Here is a 23,889-nt window from a genome sequence, read left to right on the forward strand (position 1 = left end):
TTCCAATTAAACGAGAATCCATAGTGGTGGGACCAAAGCATCAATATTTTTTAGCTTCCTAGAGGATTCCATTATGAAGTCAAGGCTTAGGACCAGTGACATGGATTCTCACACACAACCTGCATATACTGTTCTGTTAGATACAAAGTAAAGGCTGAAGATTCTAAGTACATAAAAATAGAGTTGTGCATTATACCAGGAATCCTGGGTCATAGATGAGAAGCTACAGAAGGCTCCATAACTACAACGGGATTTGATCGATGAAGCTGATTGACATATCCCAGAATACTCCCACTATCCCAGTAAGCATGTGACAAGGGAAGCAACGTTCATATACGAAATCTCCAACTGAAACCTCTGAGAGCTACAAAACTTATGTAACTAAGAAGCAAGACTTATGATTGCAGATGTCAGGTTTTCCCATCTTTTCCAATCCACATGTCAAAAAAGATGGCACAAGTTTTAATATTAGACTCTTCTGCTGAGGAGCCTCCAGAGGGCCTTCTTGATGTCCCTGTTTCTCAGACTGTAGATGAAAGGGTTCAGCATGGGGGTCACCACGGTGTACATCACTGAGGACACCGCACACATCCTGGGGGAAGATGTGGCAGCTGAACTGAGGTACACTCCAAGGCCTGTTCCATAAAATAAGCAAACAACTGTAAGGTGAGAGCCACAGGTGGAAAAGGCTCTATACTTCCCACCTGAAGATGAGACTCTCAGAATGGAGGAAGCAATTCGAGTGTAAGAGAAAAGGATCCCTGAGACTGGAACACCACCAAAAATGGCACCAATACAATATACTAATATGATATGGATGGAAGTGTCAGAACATGCAAATTTAAAGAGCTGAGGAGGGTCACAGAAGAAATGAGGGATTTTCACATCTGTGCAGAAGGTAAGTTGTAACATCATAGAAATGTGCAGCAGGGATTCCAAAAGGCTGATGAAAAAAGATACCAAAACTAGCAAGACACAGAGGCGGGGGTTCATGATGACTGTGTAGTGCAGGGGGTGACAGATGGCCACAAACCGGTCATAAGCCATCACAGTGAGGAGCAGACTGTCCAGGCATACAAAGAGATAGAAAAAGGACACTTGTGTCAGGCAGCCTGCATAGGTGATGAATTTGCTGTGTATCTGGAAGTTCACTAGCATCTTTAGGACTGTGGTGGAAATGAAACTGATATCAGTCACAGACAGGTTGGAGAGGAAGAAGTACATGGGGGTATGGAGGTATGGGTCAGAGGTGACGGCCAGGATGATGAGTAGGTTCCCAGTCACAGTGATCAGGTACATGGACAGGAACAGCCCAAAGAGGAGGGGCTGCAGTTCTGGGTCCTCAGAGAGTCCCAGGAGGAGGAATTCTGACACATCTGTTAGATTCTGTGGTTCCATATAACTGAGACAGCTTTTGGAAAAAGAAAAGAGGACTGTTAAAAGGAAACAGGTACCCAGTACTGTGCCTGTATTTCAAATTCAAGAAATTCACATGTGAAGTAGACAAATTCACAGGTGTTCACATTATGGACCTCATATCCTAATTACTGCAGCAAAATTACTCTGTAGCAGCAAGCCCCTCTACTGTACTTCTCAGAACTATTTTCTTGCTTTGTTTTTCTCTTGTTTCTGTACTCATCCCAACTTTAGAGACGCTGGCCTAAAGAATATTAGGATGGCAAGGACCTTTAAAATAACAAATTTATAGATGAGGCAATATATCAGCCCCCTCTATGAGGGAAACATATGCAATAAGAAATATCTTTCTTTTAACAAAAAAAGAATATTTCAATTAAAGGACACTAGGAAACACTTGCAGTCCCAGAGTAGCAAGCAGTTAACACACTTGGCTGCTAAGCAAAAGGTGGGAGCCCACCCAGAGGCACCTCAAAAGAAAGGCCTGGTGATCTACTTCTAAAAAATCAGTCACTGAATACCCGATGGAGCACAGTTCTAATCTGACACCCATACTGTCGCTGCATATCAGTATCCACTTAACAGCAACTACTTTTTAAAACTAGTCAAATGTACTTTATTTTATCCAAGTACTGTGCAATGAATTTCCTTGACCTGGAATATTAAAAAACAAAAACAATTAAGTGATAGGAACACATTTTTTTTTTAATGCCATTATGTGGATTCTGACTCATGGCAATCCCATGTGTTACAGAATACAGCTGCTCCACAGGATTTTCTTGTCCTTAATCTTTACAGAATACAGGTGGCATAGCTTCCAGCATCATAGCAACACACAAGCTCCCACAATATCACAAACGGACAGACATGTGGGGGAAGCTATGCCACCACTATTCAAATACCGGCAGGATCATCCATGGCGGACAGGTTTCCGCTGAGCTTCCAGACTAGGACTGACTAAGAAGAAGGACTTGGCAGTCTACTTCTAAAAAGAATTAGCCAGTGAAAAACCTTATGAATAGCAGGGAAATATCGTCTGATATAGTGCCAGAAGACGAGCCCCCCAAATTGGAAGGCACTCAGAATACCACTGGGGCAGAGTTCCTCCTCAAAGTAGAGTCGACCTTAATGATGTGGATGAAGTCATGCTTTCGGACCTTCATTTGCTGATGTGCCAAGGCTCAAAATGAGAAAAAACAGCTGCAAACATCCACTAATAACCAGACAATGGTATGTACAAAGTATGAATCTTGGAAAACTGGAAATCATCAAAACTGATATGGAACACATAAAAATCGATATCCTAGGCATTAGTGAGCTGAAATGAACTAGTATTGGCCATTTTGAATTGGACAATCCTATTGTCTACCATGACAACTTGAAGAGGAATGGCACTGCACGCATTTTCAAAAAGAACATTTCAAGATCGATCCCGAAGTACAATGCCATCGGTGATAGAATAACATCCCTATGCCTACAAGGAACACCAGTTAATACAACTGTTATTCAATTTACACACCAACCACAAAGGCCAAAGACAAAGAAATTGCAGATTTTCACCAGCTTCTGCAGTCTGAAATGGATCGAAAAATGCAATCAGGATGCATTGATAATTACTGGTGATTGGAATGCAAAAGCTAGAAACAAAGAAGAAGGATAGGTAGTTGGACAATATGGCTTTGGTGATAGAAACAATACCAGAGATTGCATCACAGAATTTTGCAATACCAAGGACTTCTTCATTGCAAATACCTTTTTTCACCAACATAAAAGGTGACTATACATATGGACATTGCCAGATGGAATACACAGGAATCAAATCGACTACATCTGTGAAAAAACACAACAGGAAAGCTCAACATCATCTGCCATAAAAGGCTAGGGGCCGACTGCAGAACAGACCATCAATTGCTCATATGCAAGTTAAAGTTGAAACTGAGGAAAATTTGAACACGTCAATGAGAGTCAAACTACAACCTTGAGTATATCCCACCTGAATTTAGAGACCATCTTTTTTTTCAAGAATAGATTTGATGACTTGAACACTAATGACCAAAGGCCAGATGAGTTGTGGAATGACATTAAGGACACCATCCATAAAGAAAGCTAGAGGTCATTAAAAAGACAGAAAAGACAAAACTACATGTCAGAAAAGACTCTGACACTTGGTCTTGAATGCCAAATAGCTGAAGCAAAAGGAAGAAATGATAAAGTAAAAGAACTGAAGATTTTAAATGGCGGCTAGAGAAGAAAAAGTAAAGTATTATAACGAAATGCTCAAAGAGCGGGAGATAGAAAAACAAAAGGGAAGGACATGCTGGGCATTTCTCAAGCTGAAAGAACTGAAGAAAATATTCAAGCATCAAGTTGAAATAGTGAAAAATTCTATGGGGAAAATATTAAATGACGCAGGAAGCATCAAAAGAAGATGGAAAGAATACACAGAGTCACTACACCAAAAAGAATTGGTTGACATTCAACCATTTCAGGAGGCAGCATATGATCAGGAAGCAATGGTAATGAAGGAATAACAAGCTACAGTGAAGGCACTGGTGAAAAACAGGGCTCCAGGAATTGATGAAATATCAATTGAGATGTTTCAACAAACATGCAGTGCTAGAAGTGCTCACTTGTCTATGACAAGAAATTTGGAAGACAGTTACCAGGCCAACTTACTGGAAGAGATCCATATTTGTGCCTATTCCCAAGAAAGGTGATCCAACTGAATGTGGAAATTATGGAACAATATCATTAATATTACACACAAGCAAAATTTTGCTGAAGATCCTTCAAAAGCAGCTGCAACAGTATATCAACAGGGAACTGCCAGAAATTCAGGCCAGATTCAGAAGAGGACTTAGGACCAGGGATATCATTGATGATGTCAGATGGATCCTGGCTGAAAGCAGAAAATACCAGAAAGAAGTTTACCTGTGTTTTGTTGACTATGCAAAGGCATTCAACTCTGTGCATCATAACAAATTATGGTTAACGTTTGGAAGAATGGGAATTCCTGAATACTTAGTTGTGTTCCTGAGGAATCTGTACACAGATCAAGAGGCAGTTGTTGGAACAGAACAAGGGGATATCGCACGGTTTAAAGTCAGGAAGGTGTGAATCAGGGTTATGTCATTTCACCATACCAATTCAATCTGTGGAAACCCTGGTGGTATAGTGGTTAGGAGCTACGCCTGCTAACCAAGAGGCTGGCAGTTCGAATCTACCAGGCACTCCTTGGAAACTGTATGGGGCAGTTCTACTCTGCCCTATATGGTCATTATGAGTCAGAATCGTCTTGATGGCAATGGGTTTTGGTTTATTCAGTGTGTATGCTGAGAAAATAATCCGAGAATCTGGACTCTATGAAGAACAACAGGACATCAAGATTGGAGGAAGACTCAATAACAACCTGCATTATGCAGAGCACACAACCTTGCTTGCTGAAAGTGAAGAGGACTTGAAGCATGTAGTGATGAAGATCAAAGACCACTGCCTTCATTCAGTATGGATTACACCTCAACATAAAGAAAACAAAAACCCTCACAACGGGATCAATAAGCAACATCATGATAAACAGAGAAAAGACTAAAGTTGTAAAGGATTTCATTTTACTTAGATCCACAATCAACACCCATGGAAATGGCAGTCAAAAAATCAAAAGACGCATTGCATTGGGCAAATCTGTTGCAAAAGACCTTTTTGATGTGTTGAAAAGCAAAGATATCACCTGGAAGACTAAGGTGTGCCTGACCCAATCCATGGTATTTTCAATCGCCTCATATGAATGTGAAAGCTGAACGATGAGTAAGGAAGATCAAATAAGAACTGACTGCTTCGAATTGTGGTGTCGAAAATGAATATTGAATATACCATGCACTGCCAAAAGAACGAACAAATCTGTCTTGGAAGATGTACAATCAGAATGCTCCTTGGAAGCAAGGATGGCGAGACTGTGTCTTACATACTTTGGACATGTTATCAGGAGGGATCGGTCTCTGGAGAAGGACACCATGCTTGGTAGAGGGTCAGCGAAAAAGAGGAAGACCCTCAAAGAGATGGATTGACATACTGGCTGCAACAGTGAGCCAAGTGTAACAATGATTGTGAGGATGGCTCAGGGCTGAGCAGTGTTTCATTCTGTAGTACATAAGGTCTCTATGAGTTGAAACAGACTCAATGGCACTAACAACAACAACAACAATCTTTACACAAGCAGATCACCAGCCCTTTCTTTCATGGAGCTGAAGGGTGTGTTTGAAGGGTGTGTTTGAACAACCTTTACGATAGTAGTCTACCTCAAACTGTTTGCTACACCCAGGGACCTCATTAGCTGGATTCTAAATTAAAATGAAATAGTCATAACCAAAGAGCCAGATTTGAAACCCAGTCATCTAGGCCTACTTAAGAGCTTTCCAAGTCAATCCTTCCTTATTGGGGGGATTGAAATTCTCCTCATTTCAGCTCCCTGATGGCAACTCACTTCATTTCTATTAGTAGGTCCAATATGACCTCATTTGGGAAACCATAAAACTGAAAAGAACAGAGGATAATATGAAATAACACATTGGTAATTTGCTTAAATATATGCACTAATTAAACCTAACATCTAGAGTTGTAGAAAGAAATTAGATTAAATAATACATATAAAGTCCTTACACCAGTGGTTTCAATGCTAGTAGATCATTATAATTGTCTTTGGATCTTTTAAAATATACTGACCAGCTCACCACAATCTAGAACTCATTAGATCAGACTCTAGATGTCAGTCCCTTAGTCATCCTGAAGTACAGCCAGGGTTGAGAACAACTGCTTTACATTATTGTCAGACTTTGGTAAGTGCTTCATCAATGTGAACTATTTTTATCATTAATATCTACTCCCAACATTAATTATATAAACTTTTAATAATATTTACTTCATAACTCCTATTTCAGAGATTTAAAATATTACCATTAAAACTTGGGTTTTCTTGCTCTCAGTATATGACCCTATTTCTCCACACACCTGGTCCCCAAAAGCAATCTCTGTCATAAATTTTGTGGGTACATTTTCTTCTCAATAATTTTATAATATTAGTATTAATTTATGTATCCATAACCAGTTTTCTTGAAAATCTACCTAAATAGTATAATCCTACACATATTGTCCCATGGAAGTTCTCATTTACCACAACACTGTGTTTTAACTGTCTCTGGGAAAGTACATAAATCTATTTCAAACACTTTAAATGGTACATGGTATTACTAAGCAAAGGATTATTTTATGTCAATTTCTTATTAAGATCATCATAGAAAAATTCTTCCTCCAAAGTACATACTATTCACAATTGAGAATTTCTTATTTATTTACATATCATTAATGATGTATTAATTTATTAGTCAAAATTGAGAATTTCTATATTTTATGTGCATGGAACATAGTTGTTCAAGGTATAAAATTAATGCATGTTCAAATTTTACTATTAATTGCCAACATTTGTTTACCAATAGAAAGTCAGACACAAATACATGCTCATATTTCAAGGTATGGAATCTAATATCCATGAAAGTTGTCTGGTAATGGTCATTCCATGATAGATCCACATGAAAATTGCCATCCAGCATAGGGAATAATGGCACCCTGGAGGCACAGTGGTTAAGTGTTTGGCTGCTAACCAAAATGGCACCACTTCAAATCAACCAGATGCTCCTTGGAAACACTGCGGGGCAGTTCTACTCTATCGTATAGCCTAACTATGAGTCAGAATCGACTTGACGACTAACATTTTTTGTTTTTTAAATATAGGAAATAATATTCCCATAGTTCAGATTTCCTGAGTATGCAATCAAATGCATTACTATTCATAGAAAACTCTACAATCCACAAGATTCATGCTATAAAGTTCCCTGTAGACCATCTGGCCCATTCTCTTAATTCACAGATCAACTCACCGAGTTGTAAGAGGAAGAATCAATGGTTCAGTCTCCGTTTGCTCATTTGACAAGAAACACAATCATTCAGGTGTGCTTCAGGAGACAGAGCCCTGGGATAGGAATCAGGAGGGCAAGGTCCAAATCCCATATCTGTCAAACACTAGATGTGGAGTGCAGGTAAATCTCTCAGCCTCTCTCACCTGGAAATAGGCGGAATCATACCCATCATTAGGATGCATATTGCAGCTAACAAAGGTTTGGCACTTAATAAATACTTGGACATTGATTTTTAAGCAGAATTTGAATTAATATAACAGTAGTGGGTTTATTGTTGAAATATAATCCCAGTGTTTTTGTTTGATTATGTGGGGAAGATAGAAGCCTAATATGTCCCAGGAAATTCAAACATAAAATGTATTGAAATCATAAAATATACCTAGGTTCACATAGTAAGATGTACTTTCCCTTCTCTGTTTTTCCTTTTTAGTTTTCATCTTTATGAATATCCCCACAATTTTTTGAAAAATCAATGAAAGTTGTACACTCTATTAAATAAATACGTCCCCTGGATACTCCATGATATAGACATAATCATGCCCTATATTTTCTTGTCTCTAGTTCTATGAGAGGGATGAAAGCATAGGCAGGAAAGTGCTCAACCTGTTTGCTTCCATGTATTCAATATCTACCTGTATAAAAATGCAAATAAAATGCTCTCATAGGGATCCAAACAAAATCATCACATCACAGGATATGTTAGTTGAATGGTATGAAGCTTCATCTAATTTATATTAATAATAATAATATGTAAAATTAATGTGCCCTGACTATATATAACCATCACATATTTAATCACATATGTAATATATATTATCTGTTCTGTACATACAGTAATGCGTATCTCTCTATCAGCTGTGGATCAACTAGATGGCAATGTAGAGGCAGAGAGATACTAAGAACTTGCCCCACGGCACTGAGATCATCAGTACAGCAGACAGGATTCACATGAAATTGTAAGTCACTGAGGCCCATGCACTGACCACCTTCACTCTCTTTCCTAAGATTTTAAAATGTTTAAAGGAAAAGTCCAGCAGACTTAACCAAAGATACGTCCTAAGTTACACCTTTAAACTCATTCCAGCATCCTGACTGGGAATGAAACTCAAGATACAGTCTTTGTGACTCCAAGATTGAGATATGTAAAATTACAATGATGATAGGAAGTGGACAGCAGACTTAAATTCAGAGAGAAGGGGCAAGAGAGAATTCCGTCTAATTACCATCTGCCAACTCATGATGTGATCTTCTCCTGTGTTCTTAACTAGCTTTCTAATATGGGAGACACCAAGAGGCACTCACCACTGTCCACTGTGGTAGAGCAGAACCCCCCACTAAAGAGAACAGTGAACAGGGGGTCTTTGTGAGGAGAGACCAAGGAGGCAAAATGACATGGTGATAGCAGGGGAGAATATGGCCAGGTGCCCAATGTCTGGTGTCACTCTGCCTGCATTCAAACCTGGCTTCAACCTTTTCTGGCCCAAGACCTGAAACAAGTTATGAAAAAAGACTGCTCATTTTCTCTGCTGTGAAATGACATAAAGTGTATTCTCTTCTCTAGGTGTGGTTGTGCAGAAAAAGGAAACAAGTTACACAGAAAACTTAGTTCACATCCCGGAACTAGGCAAACTTCAGTAAACTTTCACAATACTATGGTTACTACCATCATCCTCATCATTATGGCTATCATCATCATCAACTAAATCCAGTTGAAGTGTTGGGGACAGGTGAGAGGCACTCATTTCTTGTTCGGTAAGGAAGTGCCTGTGGGAGCTAGAACCAATGTAGAAGAAGTTAAAAATCTGAAGATGCATGCTCAGACCTCTACCAAAACCAGGAACAGAAACCTGACTGGCCTCTGATCTGAAACTTAGCATTTGAGGGCCTTCCATATGGTCATCCCAATTGTGTTAGCTGTCCTGATGAGGAGGAAACTACTTTCCAGCCCCACTATGTCCACTGACTTCCACGGCACTTAATGGATTGTGCCAGTTCTCTGCCAGGGCATGACCAAGGAGTGTGGGTCCACCACCACTGTCCTGTCTAATAAGTGATGATGGTCTAGGCTCCTTTCTCAGGACTCACAAGAAGAGAGGTTCAGGTGTGGGCCTCCTGATTCAAAGGACCATCGTAGAGGAGAAACACAGTTATGGAGCTCGCTGTACTGGGAAAGCAAACTGAAGGCCTTGAGTGCACAGGTGGGATATTTACAGTTGTATGGCTTTGGGAGCTCAATGCCCAGAGCTCACAATTAGCCAAATTGGTTCATGTTTTTCCAATCTCTGGAGACTTGTTAGTACTAATGAAGCAGGAAGAGTAGAAAGTGAACGTCCCTAGTATCTGGGCCCTGCCATTCTAGGGAGGAAGCTCACCTACATTCCTCACCTCTAATTACCAAGTTGTACAGATCTTCACATAAAAATCACTTTTTTGTTCAATCTAAACAATCAATGTGTGATTTAATATCCTCAAGCCCATTAAATGAATCATGTAGTTTAGAGAGGATTAAATATTCTATAAAAGCCCTGTTGGCATAGCGCTTAAGTGCTCGGCTACTAACAGAAAGTTTGGCAGTTGGAAGCCACTTAGAAATGCCACAGGAGAAAGAGCTGGAGATTTGCTCCCATAAAGATTACACCATAGAAAACTCTGTGGGGCCGTTCTGCTCCGTCACACAGGGTCATTAAGAGAAGAAGTACTTGAAAGTACATAACAACAATGACAACAACAGATCTTTTATACCAGGAATCTGAAACTATTTCAGTTTCTGAAGTAATATTCACGTCTTGAAGGAAACATCCTATCTTCTTTCTTGTAGCCATTGCATGAGGTTTGCAGTTTTTTATGTGTTGGCATTTTATATTTTTTGCTAGTTCAAATTTTGCCAGTTCTAATTTTTCTGTGGTTTATATATGTTGGTACTTTAGAAAACTATTTATTTTGTTGTACTTTTTTGGTAACTTGATCCTTCACCCAAATACCTCTATGAGCCTCCGGGAAGACTGCATGCACAATGTTGGCAAGGGCTCTAGTCACCTCAAGGTGTGACTGGAGGAGTATTCAATTCCAAGATCACTCAGATGTCAGTTGGCAGGATTTGCTCCTCACAGGCGGTTGGCCAGAGGCTTCCTTTCACTTCTGACCACATGGGCCTCTCCAACAGGCAGCTGAAAACATGAAAGCCGGTTTTCACAAGAGTAGGCTGGCCAGAGAGCAGGAGAGGGCTGGCAAGATGAGAGCCAGATTCTTTTTTACACCCCATTGTTGGAAGTGATATTCCAGTAGTTTTCCAAATTCTCTTAGATGGAAGCAATTAACTGAGTTCAGGACACACTCAAGCAGATGGTTATCAAGAAGAACATGAATACAAGAGGTCAGTGAGGGTTGTTGGGAGAATCGTAGAAGCTACACACTACAAGAGCTTCACTATCTATAAGGACAGTGTTTCTAAGCACCACCAGAAGCTAGAGTGGTCCCTCTGCTTTCCAGTATAGTCACAATCCATTGTACCACCATGCTCTCAGCAAACATACCCTGGAGAAAAAAAGGACACATAGTTGAATTCCTACAAAATCCACCTTGTACTCCTGGTCTTGCAGTCAGAAGCCCCTCCTGTTTCTCTAACACCAGCAGAATCAATCCACCAATATTAGGCCAGTCACAACCATTCCATGCACAAATTCAAAAATTATTCCCAGTAGCTTCTGATTTTTGCTTCACTACAAAAGACTCACTTCACTCCAGAATGCAATTTTCCTTAGATTTCCTTATGTTCAGAACTCTTGAAATCTTTAATAAAATGTGCTTTATGATTATGTATTTTTTTTCTTGTTGTTTTTCCCTAGTAGATAATGTGGAATGATGATGTATTTGACCTTTTACATCCTATCCCTGTAGCTACCTGACTAAGCCTTCTCTGCTCTGAAGAACTAGGAGAATAACTTGTCATTAACTGATATGTGGAAATTTTGAACATACACCAAGTAAAATTGAATATGGACAAATGGATGCTATTTACCTATGTTAGGATAAACGGCTGAGAATAATTTTGGGGAGACCAAATGGAAAATGTGTACAGGTGAATTGGAGACATAGATGATAAGCACTGTCCTTGGACAGTGGCAAATATTTAATATTAAACATAATGAAAAGATGGGATCAGTTTCCAAAGTCATTGACAAACCTAGTGTAGAGGACAGGTGTATGAAAACCAAAGAGAGTTGTGTTCTGGTAAAAAGTGAGATTTGCTTTGTGCTTTTCCCACTTCTCTCTCTGGATGAGTATTCTTAAAGGAAAAAGAAATATACCACATTCCTTACAGATGTCCAAATGATGAAAGTCTACTCTCAACTTTTTACCCTTATTTATATTTATAAACCTTATCAAACCCTACGCTTACAACTCTTGTTCTTGCACATACAATTAAATGGTGCATAATAGAATCCAGCAAATCTCTATATTAGTAAAAACAAACGAAGCATACATTTCTTCTCTCAGGAGTTCTTAAAGATCTCTGTGGAAAGTGTAATGCTCCAGGGAGGAAGAAAAATAATGGAGGTATGGAAGTCAAATTTTCTTCACCTTTTTTTTTTATCAGATAATGAATAATTTATTCAACATTATACACAGTAGAGATGTAACGAATCTCTGGTCTTAATGCAGTGGATTTTTATTATAAAGATAAATTATATTCAAGTCCTCCCCTGAACAACTCAAGATCTTGTTGTATGAAGATAAAATGTAATGGTCATCAGGCATCCAGGGAAAAGCACACATGGAGTTTTAATAATTTATTTGAATGGCATCTGTGTTATAGTAGACAACAACAACAATGATATCTATATTGACTGAATTCCTTTCATGCAAGATATGCATTATCTTCTTAATATTTACAGTGCTGTAAGGTAAACAGTATAAAAAATGAATAATCAGGTGCTTTTTAAGAGTTAAATAACAAGTCCGTGTCCACAAAGCTCATGAGTTAGAAAAGCTAATGTTGAAAATCAGTTTCCCTGGAAAACCAATTACATGGCCTATCCATATGATTATTATGTTAGTGTCCACTTATTGATCCATTATTAGGTACTAAACACTGTTCTACTCAGTACTTTTCATTCACCTCCTCTTAACCACTCTTTCAGATGAGTGCCTTTCTTTTCACAACTATACAGATGAAGAAGTTAAATAGAAACATGTTTCATGTTGTTCTTCTTTTTAGGTGCCATCCAGTCAGTTCCAACTCATAGCGACCCTATGTACCACACAACTAAACGCTGCCCAGTCCTGCGCCATGTTTACAATCCCTGTTATCCTTGAGGCCATTGTTGCACCCACTGTGTCAATCAATCCCATTGAAGGTCTTCTTCACTGACCCTCTCCTTCACCAAGCATGATGTCCTTCTCCAGGGACTGATCCCTCCTGACATCATGTCCAAAGTATGTAAGACGCAGTCCCATCACCCTTGCTTCTAAGGAGGATTCTAGTTGTATTTCTTCCAAGACAGAATTGTTCATTCTGTTGGCAGTACACAGTATATTCAATATTCTTTGCCGATACCAAAATTCAAAGCATAAATTCTTCCATCTTCCTTATTCATTGTCATGCTTTCACATGCATATGATGTCATTGAAAATACCATGGATTGGATCACGCACACCTTAGTCTTCAAGGTGACATCTTTCCTTTTGAACACTTGAAAGTGGTTCTTTGCAACAGATTTTCCCAATACAACGTGTCTTTTGATTTCTTGAATGCTGCTTCTATGGATGTTGATTGTGGATCCAAGGAAAATGAAATCCTTGACAACTTCAATCTTTTCTGCATTTACCATGGTGTGGCTTATTGGTCCAGTTGTAAGGATTTTTGTTTTCTTTATGTTGAGGTGCAATCCATACTGAAGGCTGTGGTCTTTGATCTTCATCACTAAGTGCTTCAAGTCCTCTTCACTTTCAGCAAGCAAGGTTGTGTCATCTGCATAACGCAGGTTGTTAATGAGTCTTCCTCCAATTCTGATGGCCTGTTCTTCTTCATGTAGTCCAGCTTCTCAGATTATTTGCTCAGCATACAAATTGAATAGGAGTGGTGAAAGAATACAGCCCTGACACACACCTTGCCTGATTTTAAACCACTCAATATCTGTTTGTTCTGTCCGAACAACTGCCTCTTGACATGTGTAGAGGTTCCTCATAAGCATTATTAAGGGATCTAGAATTCCCATTCTTCACAAAGTTATCCATAATTTGTTATGATCCACACAGTCAATGTCTTTCAGATTCTTATCACTATATCTCTTCCTCCATTTCCTTTCTTCTGCACAGCTAGCCACATGTGCAGTCTCTGCCCCTTCTTCATGAGCTGTGCAACACCACCCGGCTAGATAGCACAAGCACACATCTTCCCTGGATCCACTTCAATCCACCAGCAGACTCTTTCAGCACCATTTTTTTTTTTTTTTTTTACTGTTTCATTCCCTTCCCTCTCTTTTCTCCCACATCCACTTAGCTCCACATGTCACATCCTCCCCCTTCCCTCCTACCTAATTACACCATGCACTGGACACTCACCCTCAAGCAGCACAGGCTCCGACCACCAGTCCCCGCCCTGCACTGCTGTCCTGCCTTGCCCTCTCAACCTCAGTGTGTGCTGCAAATGACCCATCCCGGCCCCTCCCCCTCCAATGGACCTGACCTGCTACACCATAGCTGAGGGATCGCTAAAAAGAACTTAGAGAGCCAGAGAGATCGATCAGTAAAGGAGGACAACGTCAAAACAATAAAAGAAGGAATTAATGATCTTGGTATAGAGCTTTCGAACGGAGGGGAAGTCAAGGCTTATCAAGTAATAAAAACTGGTTTAATCCTGGGAAGATGGGGTAAATTTCAAGTAACCACAAAGAAAGTAAACAAACCCGGAGGCAGAGCCAACATGGCATTATAGATTGAAGCACCACGTGGACCCTCCACAGCAAAGACCTGAAAAACTAAGTAAAACAGAGACAAATGCCAATCCTGGAACCGTAAGCATCAAATGAAGAGGTGAAGAACTAAACCAAGCACTGAGTGGAATAAGAAACTGACAGAAAAAAAGAGAGAGTGAGAAGAGATACAAGTGGAGGTACCTTTCAGCTAACGCAGCAGGAATTCACCATCGTGGAATCCTCTTGGAGATCAGTGGGCAGGGAGTAAGAAAAAGCAAATTCACGGAGCTCCCATCAGGAGACAGAGCACCCAGTAACCAGCGATACATGATTCCCCACCCCATAACTTTCCTCCATCTGCTAAGCCTCCACCCTTTCCCAGGTGGTTGTTCCACCGCAACCACGAGGCGACCAATCCAGGCCCAAGGGATCCCAACCCCATGCCGTATTTGCCCCGCCCACACCAGCCACCCCTTTCCGTGCCATTTCTTTCTTGCTCTTGTTGCGTTTTTGGCTTCTTTTGGTTTCTTCCCTACCTCTCACTTCCTCCCCCTCCTATCTCTCAAACACCTGACTCCATGTGCCCTCTTTATTTCCTCTGGACAGGCTGTGAAGTGCCGCTTGGCTGGGGAACTGATTTCTCGTTCCACTCTCTGGAGGTTTTTTTTTTTTCCTCTGTTTCTTTTTCTTCATTTCCGGTTTTCTTCTCTCTCCACTCCGATGGAAGACTCACTCAGCAATTTTTTTTTTTTTTTTTTTTTTAGCTCCTGTCTCTCTCCTCTCTCACTTCTTTCCCATACCCAACCTAGTTCCACACATTACAAACTCACCTCCCCCCCCCCCCCCCCGCCACCTATCTATACCATGTGCCGAACATCGCACCCCCGGAGCAACACAGGCACGGCCTACCAGAACCTACCCTGCGCTGACCTCTGGCCCATCTTGTGGGCCTCAGTATGTTCCACAAACAACCATCCCAGACCATTGCCTTCAGCTGGACCTGCCCTGATGCACCATAGCTGAGAGACTGCCCCTTCCCTTTTAACTCAGTAATGCAGTTACTCCTGAGGTTTACCCTTCAGCAAAAGATTAGACAGGCCCATAAAACAAAATGAGACTAAATGGGTACACCAGCCCAGGAGAAAGGATGAGAAGGTAGGAGGGGCCAGGAAAGCTGGTAAGGGGGAACCCAAGGTAGAGAAGGGGTGAGGGTTGACATGTCGTGGGAGTGGCAACGGATACCAATACACACACACAAAAAAAATGTGTATTAATTTTATAGTGAGAAACTGATTTGTTCTGTAAACCCTCACCTAAATATACAAAAACAAAAACCTGGTGACACAGTGATTAAAGTGCTTGGTTGCTAACGGAAAGTCGGTGGGTGAAATCCACCTAGCCACTCCACAGGAGAAGGAACTGGTGATGTGCTCTCATAAAGATTATAGTCTAGAAAATTCTAAGGGGCTGTTCTGCTTTGACATATGGGGTCCATATGAGTTGAAAGTGACTCAGCAGCACTTAACAACAACAGCATGTCTTCTATACCAAGAATCTGATGCTATTTTCATTATCTGAATTAATATTTCTCTCATGAAGGAAAATTTCTGACTTCCAATCTTCCATTCTACAGCCCTTGCATATGGTTGGGGTGTTATACATTGGCAATTTATATTTTTTCCTAATTTGAATGGCATAAACAATTCTCATTTTTCTGTGTAGTTAATGTGTGGTGGTACTTTAAAACATTCTTTATTTTGTCATATTTGGTAACTTGATCCTCCCCCTAAATACCACCATAGGCCTTTCAAAGGACTGCATTCAAAATGTTAACCAGGGCTGCAGTCATCTCAAGGCTTGCATGGAAGTGGACCTGATTCCAAGGTTACTCAGACATCAATTAGCAGGATTTGTACCTCAAAGGCTATTGACCAGAGGCCTACCTTAACTTCTGAACACATGGGCCTCTGCAACAGGTAGCTGGCAAAATGGAAGCAGGCTTTCATCAGACTGTGCTGGCTAGAGAGCAGGAGTAAATAAAAAATATGTATTTTTTATTTTTGTATCAGGGCTGGCAAAATTAGAGCCAGATTCTTTTTATACCCCAGTGTTGGAAGTGATAACCCAAGAGTTTTCCAAACTCTATGTGATGGAAGGAATTTACTGAGTCCAGCACACACTCAAGAGGATGGTTAGCCACAAGTGTGTGAATACAGGAGGTGGGGGTTTTTGGAAGAATCTTAGAAGCTACGCACTACACAGGCTTCACTCACTATAAGGATGGTGTCTCTAAGCACCACTAGACTCAAGAGAGTTCCCTCTGCTTTCCAGCATAATCCCAATCCATAGCACCACTGTGCATGTAGCAAACATTCCCTGAAGAAAAACAGAAACATGGTAGAATTTCTACAAGCCCCAACATGATGCTGCTAAACTTGAAGTCAGAAGGCTCTCTGGTTTCTCCAGGAGCAGCAGAGTCCTTCCATTAGACCAGTTACACCCCTTCCATGCACAAATTCAACCAACATATATCCCCAACAAAAACTGATATCTGCTTAACTACAAAAGGCTCACTTCACTCCAGAATGTAATTTTCCTTAGATTTCTTTGTCTTCACAACTCTTGAAATCTTTGATAAAATGTGTTTATATTTTATCTGGTTTGTTTCCCTAGTAGATAAAGTGGAATAATGGTGTTTCGCACCTTTTACATTCTATCCACGTGGCCACCTGGGTGAGGCTTCTCTGTTCTGAAGGACTCAGAGAACGGCTTCTCATTAGCTGATATGAAGAAAACTGGAATATATACCCAATGACATTGAACATGGACAAAAGGATGCTATTTACCTATATATGGATAAATGGCTGAGAGTAATTTTGGGGAGAACAAATGGCAGGTGTGTTGAGGTGAATTGGGGAGGTAGAGGATAAGCGTTGAGAGCTTTCAGCACCCTTGGATAGTGGCAAAATTTTCATATTAAACATAATGGAAGGAGGGAATCAGATTCTAGGATCACTGCCAAAGGTGAGTGTAGAGGACAGGGGTACAAAAACCAAAGACAGTTGTGTTCTTATGGTAAAAAGAGAGATGTGCTTTGTGCTTTTCCCATTTCTCTCTCTGAAGGAGTATCTTTAAAGGAAAAGGAAAGACACTACATTCTGGCATCCTCTTCTCAGGTATCCAGTTAAGGAATGTCTATGCTCAATTTTTTATCACCATATGATTTATAGAGCTTATCAAACTCTACCCTTTAAGACTGTTATTCTTTCACGTACAACGAAATGATGAATAATAGATCCTATCAAATATCCCTAAAAATAAAAAAACATACATTTATCTTTGGGCGTTCTTAAAGTCTCTGTGGAAGATATAAAGTCCCGAGGAGGATAAAAATACTGGGTGTAGGGATGTCAAATTGTCTTCACCTTTATTTTATAACATAATGAATAATTTATTCAATATTATAAAAATTGGAGATAGGACTAATGTATGGTCTTAATACATTAGATTTCTAGTACATATACCAATGGTATCCAATCCCTGCCCTTGAACTTCTCAGGGTCTTGTTGTGTAAAGATAAATTGTAATGATCATCAGGCATCCAAAGTTAAGGAACATGTGGACTTCAAAGGATTTATTTGAATCGCTTCTACGTTAGAGTAGATGACAACAACAGTAATATCTACATTTATGGAATTCTTACCATGCATTACATGCATTATCTGCTTAATCCTTACAAAGCTGTAAGCTAAATAATACTGAAAAGGAAGAATCAACAGACTTGAGAGTTCAATAACAAGTTCACATCCACAAAGATAATGAGTTAGAGGACCAAATGCTGATAATCAGTTTCCCTGCAAATCCCATTATTTGAGCTACTCTGTTGGCCTAATCATATGCCGATTACATTAGTTTCCACTTATTGATCATTACTAGGTTCTAAACAGGGTTCTATTCAGTACTTTTTATTGCTTCCTCTTAACTACTCTCTCAGATGAGTGCTTCTGTTATCACAACTACACAGATGAAGAAGGTAAACAGAAACACGTTTTATATTATGCTTAAAATCACAGTTTGTAGTATCAAGTTCTTTTTGAATTCTTGGAATGCACACTTAAAATGAACTTCTCCAAAGTGGTATTGAGGACTGCCATTTGATGGGAAACTACTGTTTAATCCAACCTTGACAACATTACATGTAGTCGTTAAAATGGCCGTGGAAGATTAGCACTGTTAATCACAATTTGATGAAGAGGACTCTAAGGATCAACGAGGTTCACTGAGTTGCCAAAATTGTCCAGGTTATAAGCCAATATCTGGTCAGAGGTATGTCATCAAATCCCTCTCCCTTCCCATAATCTGCAGTTCCTTTTCGCTATCAAAGATAAGTATACCACTTTCTAACTGCCATTAGGAACCTCTGACATATTTCCTTCCAGCCTTTTCTCCATTCATAGAATTAATCTAATAGTATCACTCATTGTAAGTCTTGATGTTTGAAGAGGAAGAAGAAAATGTTACCTTTGAGGAAAGGTTATCATGAGATACCAAAAGGGAAATGCCCTGAATATATCAAATACTTTCTTCCATTCCTAGGTTTACAGAAATGAGTATGCAACTTAGTTCTAGGGTAGATGGGACTAGTATAGTCTCATTGCAGTTACCAATAACCACAGAATCACAACACTACTTTCCTGGTTTTTAATGAGAGCTATTTCTTCCCACAAAATGGTGTGGCCTCATCCTCTGGCAAGTGCACTCCATTCTCCGTTGTCAAAGTTTCTTATCGGGAAAGTCTGTGGGGGATTTAACTCAGTGGTAAAGGGCAGAGTAAACTAAGCTATTGGTTAGGCAGGTTTTCTGAGCATCCAAAATTGCCTCAGAAATTATACCAGTATGTCTGGAGAACATTGCACACCCATGTAGTAGAACACAGAAAGAGCCAAAGACAAGGAAACGTGGCAACACAGTCACGTCTTCATCAGTCTCTTACAAGTGAAAGGCAACGGCTCTGCTTTCCTGAAGACATGACACTCTGCTATCTTAGACTAAAGAAAAACAAGATAAAACTAAATTTATTCATAATGCCTTCATGAACTGATGATCCTAGAGCACCAAAAGAGCCACGGTGTCTGGAAATATGATACCCCCACCTTAATCCTCAGCTGTACAACCTTGTCCAAGATATATAATTTACAGCCACCTTTTTTACCTCAGCATGCTGTGTATTGTTCCAGTTTTAGACACTTCAAACATAGATTTATTCCTCAAATACAATTTATCGATCAGGATTCAACAAAGAAAATTGAAAACACCATGAAGAGCATTTCAAAAGGAAACTGGTAAAATACTTAAATAAGGACTGAAAGACAAAAAGGAGCAATGTGGCAATACAGAGATAGTAACTGGGAATAGAAGCTACCACACCAAGGTCTAAGAAAACAGGTATGACGAAAATGTCGAGCTTATTAAGGTGTAGTAAATTTTACTGATCATTACTGGAAAAACCTAACAATAAAGCCAGATGGGAATTCAGAAGAGTAGTTTAGGGTCCTCCCCTCTCTGGCGCCAGCATCACAGAGTAAAGCATAGAAGGCTGAATCTGGAGAAGGGAGACAATAGATTATCAACAAGCACATATAGCCAACTTCATGGTGTGCAGGGCAGAATCAGTGGTGGTTCACTGGCAAAATTCTACCCTTTTCTGTGGAAGACCAGCTCTGATTCACAACCAATGTACCTCATGTGCAGCAACCACCTGTCTGTAGAGGCATATAATATGCAAAAATGTTAAACAGATTTCTGCAGAGATTCCAGACCAAGATGGACTCATTTGAAAGGCCTGGTGATCTACTTCGAAAAATCAGTCAATGAAAACCCTGTGGATCACAAAGGTCTGATCCACAATGTACCACAGAGATGGTACAGAACTGGGTAATGTTGTCCTCTATAGTCCGTGGAGTCACAATAGAGGAGCTGCCAACAGCAACATGATGTACAGGGAGAAGATATGAGAAGAAACATCATCAGCAATACCGTGAAAAATCACTTACCACGTGCTAGGGTACGTTCTCTCATATCTTTCCCATTGTGAGCTCTGATCACTTTGAGATCTTCAGTACCTGCTCAGGAGAAGGAAAGGATCCACAACAAACTAGTCATATTGGAAGAAAAGTCTGAAAGATCAGTAGTTTTCACATTGGCTGAACATTAAAACTGCCTGTGGTGCTTTAAAAATCTTATGCTGAAGCCACACGCAATTACAATTAAATCAGAATCCATAGTGGCATGACCAAAGCATCAATATTTTTTAGCTTCTTAATTTTTTTTTTTAGATGATTCATTTTTTTTTTTTTTTCCAATATGAAGTCAAGGTTTAGGACCAGTGACATGCATTCTCACACAAAACCTGCATATACGGTTCTGATAGATACAAAAGTAGTCTGGGTAATACATATGAATTACGGTAAAGGATGAAGATTACAAGTACATAAAAACAGATTGGTGCATTATATCAGAAATCCTGGGTCATAGAAGAGAAGCTACAGATGGCTTCATAGCTGCAATGGGATTTGATCATGCAGACTAACATATCCCAGAATAATTCCACTAACCCAATAAGCATGTTACAAAGGAAGCAATGGTCAGATATGAAATCTAGACACAGAAACCTCTGATAGCTACAAAAAATACATAACCAAGAGGCAAGATTTATGGTTGCAGATGTCAGGTTTTACCATTTTTCCAACCCACACGCCAAAAAGATAGCACGAGTGTTGATATTAGGCTGTTCTGCTAAGGAGCCTCAACAGGGCCCTCTTGATGTCCCTGTTCCTCAGGCTGTAGATGAAGGGGTTCAGCATGGGGGTCACCACAGTGTACATCACTGAGGACACTGCATACTTCCTGGGAGAAGATGAGACAGCTGAACTGAGGTACACTCCAAGGCCTGTTCCATAAAATAAGCAAACGACTGACAGGTGAGAGGCACAGGTGGAAAAGGCTTTATACTTCCCACCTGAAGATGAGACTCTCAGAATGGAGGAAACAATTCGACTGTAAGAGAAAAGGATCCCTGAGAATGGAACACCACCAAAGATGACACCAATACAATACACTAATATGATACTGATGGAGGTGTCAGAACATGCAAGGCTAAAGAGTTGAGTAGGGTCACAGAAGAAATGAGGGATTTCCACATCTGTGCAGAAGTTAAGTTGCGACACCATTGAAATGTGCACCTGGAAGTCAAAAAGGCTGATGAAAAAGGACACCAAAACTAGCAAGCCACAGTGGCGAGGGTTCATGATGACTGTGTAGTGCAGTGGGTGACAGATGGCCACAAACCGGTCATAAGCCATCACAGTGAGGAGCAGATCGTCCAGACATCCAAAGAGGTAAAAAAAGGTCATTTGTATCAGGCAGCCCTCATAGGTGATGGATTTGCTCTGAGTCTTGATGTTCACTAGCATCTTTGGGACTGTGGTGGAAATTAAACCAATGTCAGCCAAGGACAGGTTGGAGACGAAGAAGTACATGGGGGTGTGGAAATGGGAGTCAGAGGTGACAGTCAGGATGATGAGCAGATTCCCAGTCACAGTGATCAGGTACATGGACAGGAACAGCCCAAAGAGGAGGGGCTGCAGTCCTGGATCCTCAGAGAGGCCCAAGAGGAGGAATTCTGAGACATCTGTTAGATTCTGTGGCTCCATGTACTTATGACAGCTTTTGGAAAAAGAATACTGTGAAAAAGGAAACAGGTAAACAGCCACCCGGTATTGTATCTGTATTTTGAATTCAAGAAACTCAGAAGTAAAGCCCACAAACTCATGTGTTCACACTTGTGTATCTAATATCCCAGTACTTTTCAGCAATATTACTCAGTTACAGCAAACCCAACCACTGTATTTCTCAAAACTTTTCCCTCATTGTTTTCTGTGCTATTCACTTTTTTCTGTACCCAACCACTTTAGAGATGCTATGCTAAAGAATGTTAAAATGGCAAGGACATTTTATGATAACGAGTTCATAGAAAGAGCAAACTATCACCCCCCTCTATGAGAGAAACACATACAATAAGAAATACCCTACTTTTAGGAAAAATTCATTTCAATTAAAGAACACTAAGAAGCACTTGCAGTTCCAGGGTGTGCAAACCATTAACACACTTGGCTTCTAAGCAGAAAGGTTGGATTCCACCCAGAGACACCTCAGAAATAAGGTCATTGAAACCCAATGGAGCATAATTCTATTCTGACACACATAGTGTGACCACGAGTCAGATTCTACTCAATGGAAACTGGATGTTCTTTTTAAGAAGCAGTCAAATGTACTTTATTTTATACGAGTACAATGTATAAATTCCCTTGATTTGGAGTATTTATAAAACAACATATGGGATAGGAACAGATTAAAAAAAAAAAAAAAGAATCACCACTGAGTTAATTGCAACATGGTGACTCCATGTGTTAAAGGATAGAACCCCTCCATAGAGTTTTCATAGCCTTAATCTTTACAAAAGCAGATCACCAGGTCTTTCTTTCATGGCACTGAAGAGTGCATACCAGCCACCAATCTGGAGGAGAATAGTCGAGTTCAAACCATTTGCTTCACCCAAGGACCTCATTAGCTAGATTCTAAATTACATTAAAATGTTCATCATCAGAGAGTGTGTTTATACGTCAATTATCTTCACAGGTTTTCATCATTCTTTGGTTTTCTGACATCCGTCTTATATGGACATACATGGCCATTCAAATATGTGGGTCAATTTTAAAAAAAGTTTTAAAGTATATGTCCTCTCCCTTGGCTTATTGGACATCAAACTTTGATAACTCAGTGTTTGATAAATGTTCAAATCATACAACATTGCCAATTCCAAAGATGGCATTAGTGTAAAATGCACCAATGATTAAACAATGATTTACTTTTCAGATATACTCTGTGCCTATTTTTCACTGTGTAGACATTGGTATTTGCATCAATGCTACGCCATCTCAGGGAAATGTCTGGTGTTCCGTTGACATTTTCCTTTATTTATTTCCATTCTCTATTTTCTTGATAAAGTGCTGAAATACGTTTCTTGTCCTAAATATTCAGAAAGCATTGTTTCCCCATCAGGTCAACACCCGTATTTGTAAATTCAGGAAAATAGGGCCAGGGACATTCGAAAGCCAGGTTTGAAACTCAGCTATCTTAGGCCAACTTAAGAGCTTTCCAAGACAATCCTTCCTTAGAGGGAGATTTGAATTTTCCTCTTTTAGCTCCCCAATGGCAACTCATTTCTTCATTTCTATTGGTAGGTCTAACATGATTTCATTTGGCTTATTCTCTTAATTCACAGTTCAACTCACTGAATTTTGGGATGAAGAATCAATGGTTCAGTCTCCATTAGCTCATCTGAAAAGAAACACAATCATTCAGCTCTGGTTGAGGAGACAGACTCCTGGAATAGGGGTCAGAAGGGCAAGGTCCAAATCCCAGATCAGTCACACAATGAATTTGAAGTACTTGTGAATATTTCACCCTCTCTTACCTGGAAATAGGGGGGAATAATACCCATCACTAGGATGTATACGGCAGCTAAC

General features: G+C 39.9%; 2 protein-coding genes across 2 annotated transcripts; both read right to left on the bottom strand.

The window, feature by feature from the left end:
- Positions 1–468: 468 nt before the first annotated feature.
- LOC135230885 (olfactory receptor 7E24-like) lies at positions 469–1,713 on the bottom strand. Its single transcript, XM_064283129.1, has one exon. It carries the CDS (start codon positions 1,396–1,398, stop codon positions 469–471), a length of 930 nt encoding a protein of 309 aa, XP_064139199.1. The 5' UTR covers positions 1,399–1,713.
- Positions 1,714–20,739: 19,026 nt separating this feature from the next.
- LOC100654797 (olfactory receptor 7E178-like) lies at positions 20,740–22,524 on the bottom strand. The gene has a single exon (XM_003413393.3). The coding sequence runs from the start codon at positions 22,012–22,014 to the stop codon at positions 21,085–21,087; it is 930 nt and encodes a 309-aa protein (XP_003413441.2). The 5' UTR covers positions 22,015–22,524; the 3' UTR covers positions 20,740–21,084.
- Positions 22,525–23,889: the final 1,365 nt, after the last annotated feature.

The sequence above is a fragment of the Loxodonta africana genome, chromosome 3, assembly GCF_030014295.1.
Source record: "Loxodonta africana isolate mLoxAfr1 chromosome 3, mLoxAfr1.hap2, whole genome shotgun sequence".
Taxonomy (NCBI): Eukaryota; Metazoa; Chordata; class Mammalia; order Proboscidea; family Elephantidae; genus Loxodonta; species Loxodonta africana.